We start from the raw sequence: 15,699 nt of genomic DNA on the forward strand, positions 1-15,699 counted from the left end.
CTGATACATTGTACGATCGGCTCGATCTTTTATCAAAAGTAATCTATAAGAAATTCCGCATTTTTATGTTATTTCCTATTTTTTATAAAGAATTTTTATGTTCCAGATATTTTTAATTGTGTGTTTTTGTAGAAATGTTCTTTTAGAAAACTTTTAATTATTTAAAAAATCCAGTATCAAACGTTATCTAAAAGTCCAGTGACATACAAGAGATAAATCCGATCAGAAGTTAACAGTTGATGTTTCAATTTAGCTTTTTATATAGTGGTTTCTCGTGTACAATTGCTTAGATTTATGAAAACAACCCGGACGCACATTTTAATCAATCTAAAAGCATCAGAATATGAAAAATATCTAGAAATTTGAAGTGTAGCGTTGTCGAATGATATTGATTGTTTTTAGTTGAATTTAAAGTAATCAACGATACGTGTTGTTTGGAATTGATAGTGGAAATCACAGGATGTGGTTAGTTACTTATACTAATTACGCGTGGATTGATTGATATGTAGTATGTTCAGTGTTTGGTCATTGAATATACGGTTTTATTCGTTCACTGCAATCAACCGATAATTAAACTTCCTGCGGAGGCTGCACGATCTGTGACTGTACACTGAAATTATTCGAGCCTACATTTTAATTGAATACGCTAATTTAATATCGGAGAACGGAAGAAACTGAAGAATCTATAACGTAATTTACAATTTGGATATGTAGAAAAATATTCAGCTGTAATTATTTTTCTCGATTCTTCTTCTGGATTGAGACGATACGTAAAATCAAATTGAAAATGTAAACGGAGTTAATGTAAAGAACGTAGAAAAGAATGTAACAGAGTTAGGAACACAAATTTACATAAACGGCCATAGTCTATAAATTATTAACAACAACGATATTATTCCATCAATTATCGAGTGTCGCAATGAAAAATGAAAAGGAAGAACCTACGAAGAAGAGAACATTTTCTTTGGTAAAAGCTTTGTCATCGTTGATTTCGTGGCCAATTTGACGTCTATGCGTCCCACACGTCGCGTTCTGCGACGTTCATCGTCGTAATGCACGAGGAAGTGTCCACTAACGAGTGCGTTCCAACGACGACCTAAATCATCGAAGCGGACGCATCACGCGTTTGAATTCCGGTGTTTGATCCATACCGAACCATACCGAAGAGCAAAAACTATGCCGCTACTGGTTAGGCGAATCGTGCCGGCTTCGTTAACGACCCATCATCGTCTATTCGTGTTGGAAAATCGATTACACGTTCCTTTCGAATTCAGTGTAACATCACGAATATCCTAGCGCTTTACGACAGAATAAAGTGTTCTTAATTTAATTCCAGTTTAACGATGGTAAATTCGTAGACATGACGATTCGTAGATATTTAATTTTAGAAAAATTTATATAGAAATCTAACAATTAATCCCTTAACGTTCAACTTCTAATGCATCAAACAATTAGATAAGTCATCTTAACCATTAATTTCATTTGCTCTAGTTTTACAAATTTATTATAATTCTGTAAGCTTTGATAGAAACCCAAAACCTCTGCAATATTTCCACAAATACGATACGTTACTTTTGTCAATTCGACTAACGAACCAAAACAATAAAAAGTAATTATAGTTACATAATTATTTTTCCCTACTACGAAAATAACTGACCTCTCCGGCATAAACCTCCAATATCCCGAAAAACATAATACGATACTGTCTCCAATCCAACTAACGAAAACCAATGAATTAGCTATCTCTTCAACAAACCTCCTCATCCTCTGCAATATCTGGAAGAAAGTAATACAATACTTCCAGCAGTTCAACCAACGAAACTAATAAAAATCAGCGAATCAACTATTTTTCTTTCTATTCATTGGTAAGCCAATTAAGAGGAAAACCAATCCAATTAAGATATCAAGAAAAGGGTCACCGCGAACTTGCCAGACTCCTAAACTTCCCTCGATATTTCCAGCTCGAAGGCGAGTCGATATTATGCGTGTGCCTATGAGAATATCGAGCCATACTCGTAATAAAAGGCACGGATGATCATTTGGACGTCTTTTCGCCCTCTAGCCATAGATCACGAACGTAGGATAATCGAAAGAAGGGTGAGGGGTGGATTGAAGCACGACAAGAAACTACAGTGGGTCGGGTCGGTGTCGGTCGTTGGGTCGGTGAAACCAGAGGATGAATGGGTCTGGCCCTGGGGTGGTTCACCAGCTGACTGGGGTTGTCGTCATGGCAACGAACCAACCCGGGAGCAACGCCCCACCCCTGCAAAATTCATACGTATAGTTCTTCTCTTCTTTAAACTACCCCCGTTTCTTCCGTTTTCTTCGTCGCTTTCGTTCTTTCTCTCGCTATTTCATACTCTATTGCACTAGGTTTCTCCGCTTTTAATTCCCTTTTCTAATGCTGGTTCTCTGTTTGCCGGGATAGGGATGTGACAGAGATAGTTTTGTCTTGGACTATTTACATCTTTATGGGTTTGCGGGCTTTTTCAGTTTCTTTTGATTTGAGAACCTCCGAGAGATATGGAAACTCCAGAAGTAAGTATACGTAGTTTATTTCGTCGAGAAGTTTAGCAAGTTCGAGATGTTTAGGAATTTTGGCGGATCGACAGGAACTTAAGGGTCTGAGGAAAAGTACGGGTAGTTGGAAAATGTGTATTGGCGATTGAGGAGGAGCATTGGAAGTTTCAGATATCCCGGAATTTCGGTGAATTTGGAAGAGTTTATAAGATTGATCTATAGTAAAATTGTAGATTTGAAATTATTCTTTAAGAGTATTTTTGGAAGTTTGACTTAGTTCCTCAATATTTATATTAATACGAATAATATTTAAATTTTTACTCTTGACCTTAGTAAATTTAATGTTACATTTTAACGCAGTCCTAAAGTATCTAACATTGCACTCTAGCATTATTCTAAAAAATTTGACATTATTCTTTAATGTGCTAGCTTTTCACCAGCTCCAAACGTCCTTTCACTTAGAGGCCAAAAATTGTTAAAAATTTCAATATGAAATACCTTAGTTCCAATGCTGCAATACTGTTGAGAAAGAGGAGGAGCAGAAGGAACTCGAGAGAGAGTTATACGTAGGAATGCGCGAAGAATTCTAACTCCAGGGCATACTAACGTACGAATTACGAAATGAACGGACGTCCGTTCACTGTTTTTTGCGAAACTCTCGGACGAACAGAACAAGACGGTTCACACGTGGTGTAGCATTTTTATGAGATCATATTCATACGAAAGATGTTGCAATCGTACTCGAATCAATTTCTAATTTAATCGCTGATTTAACATCATAAAAAAACTACTAAAAAATATCCTATCTAATAAATTTCTAAATTAAAGATGTATGCGAATTTTTTGAAAAAGTTACGGTATAAAGAAATATGCATTTGTGTATTAAAAAATGTAAACATAAGACCAATTAACATATGTTTAAGATAGAAAACAATAAGATAATTCTTACCTAATACCTAGGTATAAGAATGAATTTTAATTAATTAAAGGATACATATATCTGGTCCCTCTTATAGCGGACTTGGAGATTCCGATTAATTCCCGTTTCATCGATGTCACTGATGACTGTCATATCCGGGACACCCAACTCAGGGCTGGAGCCTGAAACAAAAAAAGAAAGAAAATTTCCTTTATATTTAAGAACTCAATCCAGCGAGGTCATGTTAGCTTTTCCAAGCTGTCGGTCATCCGAGCTCGGCCGACCACTTAACACTGATCCCGTTCGTTTGGAAGGAGCGCGATATGGAAACCTGGTAAATTCTCTGACCACCTGTTGTTCTGTTCGGACAATATTGTACGTGACGATTCCTTGGTGCCAGCAGTGGTCAATTTTCAACGCGATTCAACGTGTTCATAGAAAAGCCACTATAATATTGGATCAAACACAAACATGACTACGTACGTGATTTTCTAACTTGTTCTATTATTTATTTTGTTACAGGTTATCCATAAGATGCACATTTTATAATGTTTAATACATTATCAAATATTTCCCAATATTTCATAATAATTGATTAACACATTACCAGTAATGGGTTAAATTTTATTATCATAAGGAATTGTATTCCTCAATAAAATAATAAATTTTCTAATTAAAGAAAAAATAATATATAAAAATATTTTAAATGTAAAACAATAATACAGAAAAATATTGTAAATATAAAAAAAATAATATTTTATCAACTATGTATAATAATTTTCCTAGTCTTCTATCCGCTTTAATATCCAAAGAAATCTCCATTTCAAATCCGTTAGCATTAATTAAAACGTACATAATACACATGTGATACACGTACGTACATATTTCCTCGCGTAATTCTGTTCGAAGAATTCAATGGAATCAGTGTTACGGGGTTTCAAGGAAAGATTCCAGCTGTTTGATCGCAATCACAATTTAATTAACGTGCCCTCACGATGACGAACCAAGTGAGGGATCGTGCACACAGTGCTTACCCCAAACGCGGTGATCTCTGATGTAACTGCTGCGGTTTGTCTTCTTTCCCCGGTTCATTAACCAATCCTTTGTATATAACCTATGTACATTCGCGACGTTTTTTTTTTCCTTTTCACCCCGCTGCGGTTTATCGCCGGGGAAACACTGCGAAAACGATGGAATTAACCTTTACACTGCGACAGTCGAGTATAATTGAACGCTTCTGCATTTCTGTTCATTGCAGTATTCGTTAATCTTTCTACGTTCCTCGATCCATTTTCCATCGAATCGTATTTTTCCACGATTTAAAATCTTCATTATTCACATCATATATTCACGTCATAATTAGGGATATATATTTTTCGATAGTTGGAAAATTTCTTTAGTTTAAGAAAAAAAGAAAGAATTGTGTTCTTCAGTTAGAAATTTTACTCACATCGCATATTCATTATAGTTGGAAATATTTATTTTTCTACAATTGGAATATTTCTTAAGGTTTAGAAAAATAAGAAAGAATTATTGTTAATACGTATTTACGAAGAATATCAAACACTGTTGCATTTTTAAATACTTCTTTCAATTTGATCAGATATGTTTTTAAGAAATCAAAAAAAATATCTAGTCTCATCCGGTCAGAGCATCATCTCCAATCATCGCGGCGAACCACGTGCTCGCAGTACGCAGGTGCCATAGTAGCAGCAGCAGCAGCAGCAGCAGCAGCAGCAGCACGTATGCACCTGCGAATATGTTGCACCTGCACGTCAGCTGCCATGGTCCTATTTCCCCAAGGTCGTATATCACGTGACTCTTTGTGGACCGTCTCGCTAACTATCGCGAAATTTGATACTTCATCCCGCAGTTTGAGACCCGTTTGACAATTTCTGGCAATTTTTCTCTTTGTCACTTAGAAGATACATTTTTCACTTCTGATGAAACGTGAGACTTTTAAAAGCAAGAAGCTTCTAACAAATTGTAAGATCATTTATTACAAGCTTATATGTATACCAAACGATAAGACAAATAAAATAAAATACTACAAATAAAAATGACAAAAAATATATACCTTGATATTTTGATCTTAAATAATTATATAAAAAGAACCGTATAATATCGCAAAATAAAAACTGCCGAAAACTTAACATTTCATAAAAAAGCGATTCATCTTTGATGCAAGAAAGTTTGAAAAAAGCAAATGAGAATCTACACGATATACACAGCTCGGATTTAAACGTAATCCCACTCATAAAGCGGTCGACCCAGTCGACGTTTCCGAGATTAAGCCGTGTTTGCAAGAAAAGAGTATCGCTTGACGTAACGACCCTCGCGCGAACTCAAGGATCATTGCAACGGTCTTGTATTAAATTTCTATGGCTCGCGAATGGTAGTCCGACTAACGTTCTTCCCGTTTATTTCCATGAAATAAATCGCTTGTGCTCCTTCACTCTCCTATATTTCCTTCCTCGCGCTTTGGAAACGGCGATTCCTTATCAGAACTGCCATCCGTTTCCCGGAGTTGACGAAGGTCCTCTGGCCATACTATTTAAATAGGAATGCAGCCAGAAACGATTCATGGCCGTACGTGACTGTCTTCGTAGATGGCGCGCGTGATTGTCATTCGATCGCGTGTCATTTGACTGGATTAGTTAACCCAGACTTTGTCAGTGATTTAGGCAAAACACGAACGATGCCAAGATAAGATCTCGAGACACTTGTGCAGGTGCTAAGATTGATGAATTTTTCGCTAGCCGTTTAACGAGTACACCGAGTTCGCATCCTTCATGGTCGCTGCAAGTGCAGTAATTTACCGTGCAAGATACATTTAATCCATATCAGTGGAGAGCTGATAAATCTATTATTTGCCTTTTTCTTATTTGCCTTTACAAGGGCTCAATATCAGAGGGATTATACTGCATGATTCAATTTATTGATATTATGACTTATCACGGTTATATATGTAGATGTTATTAATAAATTCTGTAATTGTAGGTTATCCGACGGTAGTAGTTGTCTTATGATGGTAGTCCCTAGAGATTCCAGTGGATGATTTAGTGTCTGATAGCCATAAAAAAGGAATAAAATTCAAATTGAAGCACGTTGTGGTTCACGTGACGCAGAAAAGATTGATCTAATATGCATTATGGTAGTAGTGTCGTACGGTGGAAATGAGCACGAATATAATTTACGGGAAAGGGAGACGTAACACGCGGCTAGAATATTCTAATGTAAAAGGAAGGACACGGAGAGGGTGGCATATTTATCAGTCTAGCATAATTATTCATCTCGCTCCTATCTACTTCGAATAACGAATGAAATCTAAAAGCTACGATCATCTCTTACTCAATTCCTTTGATTACAAAACTGGAAAAGAATAAAGTCAACAAAATAAATATACCCGAAGAATATAGATTTTCTGAAACGAGAATATAACGAGAATGAGAAATAGATTATTATATTTCTTTCTTATAAATCATAAAATGTATTGGGTTTCGTAGAATCCTTGTTCTCGCGTATCGCTGTAAACGAACTCTACATTACGAAACAAACATGGCGTCCGTCATGTAAGCGATACATATCGATAAACATACCGCTACTAACATAAATAAAAACAGTTTCGAGGAACGATTTTACGAGCTACTTACAACTGTACATATAAAAATCGAAAGGAGAACGTAATAAAATCGAACAAACGAAATTGCTTTCAAGAGCTATGCGATGTTATTATCCGGAGATACAAGACGGTTTTAACGAGCAACTTCACAAGATATGTCTTTTTTATATTCAATTAGAAACGATCGAATTCGTTTGGTAATTGCAGTTTCCTTCATCACATATTTACGTTTCTCCGTAGGAGCCAGGCTTATTTAATTTTCTTCTTTCGTTTCTCCGCTTGTCCTTCCCGCTGTGTGTCTCCCTTTTACGGTGCGCCACCTTCAAGGTACTTCATACTGTCGATCGAGGCCAAAACTTTCGTGCAACGATCCAACAACAGTATAGTTCCCGAGGAGTTCCCAGGGAGGTCGATGACACGCAACAACGGGAGGAAATAATTAACTCACTGCATTATCATATTCAGAACATCGGTGGTATATTAACCTGGCCGAAAAACGTTCAGTCTTGCCGAACGTATACTTCTTACTTTCTATATATCGCTACTTGGCATCGATAGTGGTACAGTTCAAAAAATGTCAAATGAGTCATTTCAACGACATTATAAGCCTGACTTAAGATAAGATATGCCACTATTCATGAAAGCAGCCTTCCGTTTGCAGCGTCACAAAACAACTGAAGATGAGCCGGTGTTGTTGAAAAACTAAGGCCAGGTTAATAGCGGCATACGTAATAAGTTAGCTCTCTGATGCAAAACTGATGGAATTAGAAATATATTGTTTTACATGATAAAAATAGAAACATAATATAGATTCAACAACTTCTATTCGATGAAAGCAAATTTGAAAATTTGTTAGTTGTCACTATCATTGCCAAGCAATGATATGTAAAATTAATCTCATCCTTTATTAATTGTGATATACCACGGGATTTCAATTATTCTTAAAATCGATTTGATCGAAGCAAAGGATATAGCGTTGAATTTTGCGATTCAATTGTATAATGTCTAATGTATTTTCTTTATTCAACTAAAGATGTTTTCTTTTTATATACGAGGATCATAGATTATTTGGTTATTATAAGAAAATGCTGCGACTTAAGATGATTGTGAAACTGATATAAAAGATTCATGATGATTAATAGATTAGATTTTTAATGCAAAAATGTATATAATATCAAAAATGGGGTACTCGATGCAATATTTAATAAGTAAAATAAATCTCTAAGTTCCATTTCATGCGATTCATTGACCAAATTGATTATTGTATTTGTTAAATAAACATTGTTCTAGCATGATTACAAAACTATTACTCTAAAGAAAAAGGCCTCATATACATAATATTACAATATAAATCATAATTGTGTATAATCGAAAAATCATATCAAAAGATGTTGCACAATTTTTTTTTGCTTTCTACATCTAAAATATCAAACAAATACAAGGTTGTATTAAATATTTCAACACTACAATGTCTACACATTTTGAAGGATTCTGATTTTGAGTTTTCGAGTAAAATATATATTTTGACGTTTACATCCGGTGATTCATTGGGAGAGCACGAAATTCCGAGGAAACCTGCTTTTACCAAGATGTTGTCGTGACTCACTCGTTCGAGATGTCCACGATATACCTGTGCACACTATAAAAGTTTCTCAGACGGACTACATATTTGAGTCACTGTTGATCGAATTTCGGAGAACCTACGTATTCCAGGAGTTACTGCTCCTAGGCTATTAAAAAGCTATTAAAGCTAGGGGAAATTTATACGAGATATCTCCTGTTAATTTCACCAAAGAGATCTCTCTGATCGAACTATTAGTTCGATGACACACATAGTACGTGAAGTTGGTTTCTTAAAAGAATGCGTTGCAACTATCTATGGTATCATAGTCAACTGATTCTTTATCAATTAACCTCCAACCTTTTAATATTGTATCACGCTCGTGACATCAATTGCAGTTACGATTTAATAAAGACAGATTACTTATGTAACAAAAGGTTTGACTCAAACCCAGAATTTGATATCCATTCCTCGGATGGAGGATTTTTAGATACAGCGAGAAACAAAAGCATTCGTACAGTAGGAATGAAATTTTATTTCTATATTATTAAATATGTATACAGAAATATATTTAATTGTATATTACACACAACTATAGCAATAAATGTAAACAAAAGCTAATTACATTTATTACTGTAAGTATCTATGTATAATGTACATGTTACATATATGTTACATATATTTGAATGTACATATTTAATGATATAGAAAATACTGCTCTTTTTATTTCTATATTTCAATTCTATTAATGTTTCAGTCTCTTACTGTATACGTTATGTCTTACATTTCAATACTTTACTAATAGAAGAACTGTAAGAGGTTAGGAATGCACTATGAATGTGTAAATGTACACTTTTAACGGGCTAGAATTAAATGTATGAATAGAACAAGTTGAGACAAAGGATGAATCTCTATTTTAGGTATTTCGGTAAAATAAGCTTAAACAAGTATTCTAATAAAAATGCGTCGCGCGTACAAAGCAAATGCCATCATCCAATTAGTCGTCCTGCGACTTCCAATGCTCATAAAATACGAGAGGAGTTTTGCCTGGATATTTGTTCGAGTTTCGCTTCTCGCGGTTTTTCATTTTACAACCCGAGACTATTAAGGAGACGGATTTCAGTTCCAACTTGTATTGTTCTACGAAAGAATTTTTTTTCATTGGCTATCTACAGATACAAAATAATACAAATTGTCCACGTTTTCAATCCGATTTGCAATTAAATTACCTCGTTTTTTTATTTTTAGTTCTCTAGAGTTTTTTTAATTTTTTAGAGTCCTTAAGATAAAGAAATATACAACTAGTGTAACACAGTATTAATTTCTCTTGGTCTCGACTCACTAGAGGCATTGTATCCTCGATCGGAAGTAACATGTATGCACGCGTGTATGTGTCCCGTAAGTGGTTTTATCATACGCGACATGATAACTCAGGCCCTCGCTAATATACACACATATTGTACACACCAAACTGCCGTGAATGCTGATTGTGTACGAACGGCGAGATTGTATTGCCTGCTCTGCACAGAACTGGATCGCGTGTCACAAAAAAAAGGTCGTTTTTATGTGAAACATTTTACGAGCCCCCAACGATCTTTCGTTAGAAAGAAACATACTCACAGCATCTGGCATTCCTTTGTTCTAGGTACATGATAAAAACAATATTTATTTTTACCAATTGTTAGTATTACTTCTAGTAGATAATATTAGGTAAAAAATAATAAGATTAATTTAAAAATTGCGCGTGCAATAGTTCCTTATATTTAACAAACGTGTATTGAAATGTTACAACGTAACGATACTTTAATTTTATATTATAAATTATGAATTTTATGAAACTTTTAGGAACAAAAATTGACAGACTTTCCTGATTGAGAAATGTGTAATGAAATCCTACCGCACAAGCAGATGACAATATTTTTATTTTAAATTAGTATAGATTATAAATTCTATAAAACTAACTAGGTACTAAGATTATAGAGACTAATTTAGTGACATCGAAACTCAGTTTCCGTAAAATTGAGTAACGGAAGTAACAAGTAGAAAGGCTGATTCGAAAGTGCAGAGGAACGTGCAACCTTTATCGACCTGCACGATGGAAGGATCCAAAAGAAACGACGTGGAAGATGGAAATCCCTAGATGTATCACTGCACTGCAGGTGTACATAGTATATAGAAGAAGCAAGGCCTGATGGATTTAGAGCGGAAGAATCATCGCATACTTCCTTAATCGAGCTTCCGTGAAAAATTACTAGTGACATTTACACCTACCGTGTGTGACAAACAGATGCTAAAGGTAAACCAGAATTATGTTGAAGATTATTGCGTGGTAAGAAGCCCAGAAATATCGCGATGTAAATTAAAAGGGTTGTGGAATACCAGTACAAATGTATTACCAATCACGAACGATAGAAATAAAATTAGACTTCCATTCACTTTATTTCACCTCATTGAATGTATTTTTACTACCTCTATATATAAATGAAATAAAATAAAATGTATAATCAAAGACTATAATAATAGTAATAAAAAATCATAATGAAGTTTAAATTTCATTAAAAATATTCTGAATATAAAGAACTGTCAATTTTAATGTCTATAAATTACATAGAATTTACCGCCTACAGTTAATAAGTTAATAGTTAATTAATAAAAGTTAAGTTAATAAGTTAATTAAATAAAGAGTATTCATTTGAATAAAACCTATTACATGTACTATAAAAATCCAGAAAATTATTATTGACAACTGTATCCTGACAGTAGAAGTACCAAGGTATAAAATTTCTACCAGATAAATTAAAATGAAAGTGAATCTATAAAATTTCTATGAAAAATAACGAATTCATTATATTGACAACTACAATGTTGTAGTTCCAGCATTAAAAATACGTTACAGTCAACCATCTTGGGAAACGTGCAGAATGGTGTTCAGCCAATTTTTTTCTCTTTGCTTTCGTCCCCTCAATTTCATGCAGAAAAACATGCGTGTTGAGAAGGGCACGCGCGAGTAAGATTACGCCAAGTGTCGATCGATGGGACATCGAACGAACGGTTTAAAAGCCACCACGAACTTGACATCGGCCTCACGCAAGCTCCAGAGCTTATCCCCCAGAACAATCGGTCAATGCTACTCCACCCAGACTTGACAAGCTTTACTTAAAAACGTGATCAAACTATAAACTACTTTGCAGCCTCATATCTAGTTAGTAGTTATATTCACATATAATTATATTATAACATACAAATTTCCTGTCTACAAATTTATTCCTTCAAAATACCACAGTTTATGGTTATAAATTACCGAGATTTTACTTTCACCGAACACCTTTTGAATAATGGATGAAAAATAAGGAAAAGGTCTTACAGTGTTTGAGTATTCTTAGTTGTATAAAAATGTCGCAAAACCGTGTCACGAAATATAAAAGTATTATAATAATAGACAAGCGATTTGACTCTGTTCTTACTAGTGTATACACGTCTATATCACGTAGAAACATATATTCATATATGTATTTCTTGCCCACATAATCTGAATGAATTTTGTTCGAACTTTGTTTTATATGTCAGGTTGTAATTCGTATATAAATATGTATATAATATTTGTATGTATGTATGTGTGTGTGTGTATGTGTGTATGTGTGTGTGCGGGTATATAATATTTAAATAAAATTTGGTTGAACAGAACAAAAATATATTTGAAGTTTTGTGATGAAAAACGGTATTTTGTTGAGAAAAACATCGAACTTTTGTGATTCTTGTCGAGAAGTCAAAAGATACGATTCTATTAAATTTTACATGTTTACACGCAAAACTGTAATAGCTGATCCCTTCTAATTTCTTTGATCTCTATCGTGAAAGAAGTGTGATCTATCATGTAATACGACCTTACAAGTGTACCATTATTCCTATTATTATTATTATTATTATTACTATTATAGAGTTGCACCACCCACCATGCACCGTATTGGTGCACCATGGATATTACGTGTGCACGTTTTCACCTCTAGGGTACGCAACGATTCCGAGACTTGTATTATCCTGCTTTATCAGATCGAAAATTCGCAGGAAACGTAGTTATATATTATAGAAACAAAACGTGTGGTTGAAAGGAACGGTTAGGAAACTTACCCTGTGTGAAGTGCTTAGCAACCATGATGTGCGTGGTTCACGGCTCAGAACATTATTCTCCACCCCCTCGAACGAAGCTGCTACAGGGTAACGATATATCCGGCAAGGAAAACCTTCACTTTTCACGCACGCGGTAACGAGCGTCGACGAAACGTATTCTCTGTCAAAATCACATGTTCGCGAACTGTCTGTCGTTCCTTCATGTACTAGGGTGTACATGCAATTGGTGATCTGTGTGCAATTTAAGACACAACTAAACAGACACGAGAGACGACACACATGCTCGACAGTTGCCACCCGACTGATATCTCGGCTTCGTTTTTCAAATGAACTAACCCTGACTCGCTGCGCCACCATGCTGCGTCCCAGGCTTGTCCTTCTGCACTGCTTTGACGATCGAAAGTCATTTCTCTACATTATCGATGATATCACAGCAGTTCGGGAGAAAGCTACGTGGCAGCACATATTCAGATACAGTATTCGTCCTCTACTTTATCGACGTAGTCAAAAATAAATTTTCAAAAGAATTTTGATAAAATGAGTAATCAATAATTGGATACATACTTTATACAGGGTGGTTGGTAACTGGTGGTATAAGTGGAAAGGGGGTGATTCTACGCGAAAAAAGAAGTCGAAAATATAGAATAAAAATTTTTTTTTTAATTTTTCTATCGAGACAACGATCTACAGTGAGATCCGTTATAACGAGAGGTGATAAAGTGCACGCGCACAGAGCGAAAATTCAAAGTCAATTTTCTCGAAAACAAAGCCTCAAACGAAAAATTTTTATTCTATATTTTCGACTTCTTTCTTCGCGTAGAATCACCCTCTTTCCGCTTGCACCACCAGTTACCAACCACCCAACCACCAGTTACCAACCACCCTGTATATGTAGAGGTTTATGTGAGTAGAGGATAGTTAGTACGTGAGGCTTAAAGCCGTTGAATATATTTAAAATAATAAATTAATGTACAGCCTGTATACATTAGTCGTTAGTACAAAGTATAAATCGCAAAATAAAATCGTGGATAAATACTCGTTAACCCCTTAACCTACGATTTACGTTCGAGAATTTTCGGTCAAAAACGTAAACAAACTATTATATATTATATTATATATTATATTTGGCCCGATCATGGCACTATGTGCTATGCCCGTTGATGTAGGTTAAGGGGTTAATGCTCGTCGTGTAACTCGGTATATACTCGTAATACTTCGAGATATTGTAGGTACTTTTTGATACTCGGAGATAATCAGAGATACTGTGGAGATACTTTACGATGCTGTGTGATATTGTCGCTCGCAATCGCGTCCGTTTATTTATACTGGTCGGGGGAGAGTTTGAAAATTCAAATTCGTCTTCATTCGACGGTTGCATGTAGCGGCGACATTGTTTTGCCCGGAGTTTATTTCTCGTTATGTTTCATGCGTCAAGGTTGTGTCAATGCCCCGAGGCAAAACAACACGAGTCACTCTCAATTTGCGTCGTCCTTTGACTCCTGCGCCGTTACATATACTTTGACAAATAAAAATATTTTGTGAATACAAAAATGTATTATATATATCAATCTGTATTTTCTACCGTATATTGTTAATCCAACTACTTCTGTTCGATTAAGTGCAATTTTTCCGGCTTCCCTAATATCACTGACCAAGGATAGGATAGACATGACATTACATGGGACTTTGTGTCTTACGTTTTTGCGTACCGATTTAAAAAAAATCAGAATGTTTCTTAAGCCACTCCATGCGATGATATCTTGTAATTAAAATATGAATATGCGTAATAATTGTTCATCCTAAAACAAAATTAAACAAAGTGTTTTATATTGTAAGATAAACTTCAAGAAATACGATAACAATTTTTTAAATTTTTGAACATGATATTTTACACAAAAAGAACTACAAGATAAAAACCTATGCCATCCTTATTCATACAAAATTCAATGAAACTATTTAATAAAGTTAACTAAAATCGTAATCGCAGCCAATCAGCTGGTATTATTTGCTATATAATAATTAATAATTATATCTCATATAGTAATGCGATTAATAATTATATATGAAATAATACTGATTGCCCGGATCTCACCGCGAAGAGTTTGCTGCGAGTAATCCTTATCCACGATCCCATCCACTCTTCCTTTTATGTGAAATTTACTAATTTTGTTTTAAAAAATTTTAGAAAATTCTTCTTTTAATGCAAGTTTGCAAAACGTTCAATTCTTTGATCGTTGTGCAAAAGAAATATCAAAATAACTTTAAAAACACCGATGTGAATAGCTAAACTTGTACCTTTTAGCAGTAGTAACCAATGTCCTATTAAGTAAAGTGATATCTTAGCACATACTTTACTAATCGCAAGTATTAGTATACCTATTGATTACATTCCGAGAAAGGCTAACAGCTTTACTTTATTTGGAATTTTATATTTTAAGGCTCACGTAATACGAATAAAATAACACATTTACAATAAGGTAATTAAAAAATAAATGCAGTCAAAGGTATTTGATTAATATTAAATGTCTGTATATAAATGTCTTAATACTTATGTCTGCCAGTGTACGTGTGAAGATATTTATATTTTCGACCAGTCGCGGGGAGACGCGATTGCGAGGAAGCGCGTCAACTGGAGTCAACTGGACTCGTTACGATTATAATAATCGACACCACGAACAGGTGGATCCCCTTATTTCTTGTGAGATAATAGGGATGATTGATGTGGTATAACACTGCGATTAACAGGTTATAAATTCTACATTTCCAACAACATAATGCAATAAAGAGTTACGCCGTTACGTGTGATATAAATGTCGTAGACGATTGTTTGACGGATGAAGACCCGATAGAGGGACGGTGATTGATCTGTAGGTGAGATCAAGTATCCGTGTATTGGTGGACTCCCGACATCACGGAGCTGAGGGTGAGATATGTCCGGGCCCGAAGACG

At 35.0% G+C, this 15,699-nt stretch overlaps 1 protein-coding gene across 2 annotated transcripts in view; it reads right to left on the reverse strand.

The window, feature by feature from the left end:
- The window catches only part of LOC100746969 (myosin-I heavy chain), a 45,730-nt gene extending 32,674 nt beyond the window's left edge, over positions 1-13,056 (reverse strand). For both annotated transcript variants that reach the window (XM_003488757.4, XM_012384485.3), the window contains exons 1-2: positions 12,751-13,056; positions 3,515-3,621 (exon numbers count right to left, since the gene is read on the reverse strand). In XM_003488757.4, coding sequence (XP_003488805.1) covers positions 3,515-3,621; positions 12,751-12,775 — 132 coding nt within the window. In that variant the 5' untranslated portion in view covers positions 12,776-13,056. The remainder of the gene's footprint in view (positions 1-3,514; positions 3,622-12,750) is intronic.
- Positions 13,057-15,699: the final 2,643 nt, after the last annotated feature.

Source organism: Bombus impatiens, unplaced genomic scaffold (assembly GCF_000188095.3).
Source record: "Bombus impatiens unplaced genomic scaffold, BIMP_2.2 scf_0263, whole genome shotgun sequence".
Classification (NCBI taxonomy): domain Eukaryota; kingdom Metazoa; phylum Arthropoda; class Insecta; order Hymenoptera; family Apidae; genus Bombus; species Bombus impatiens.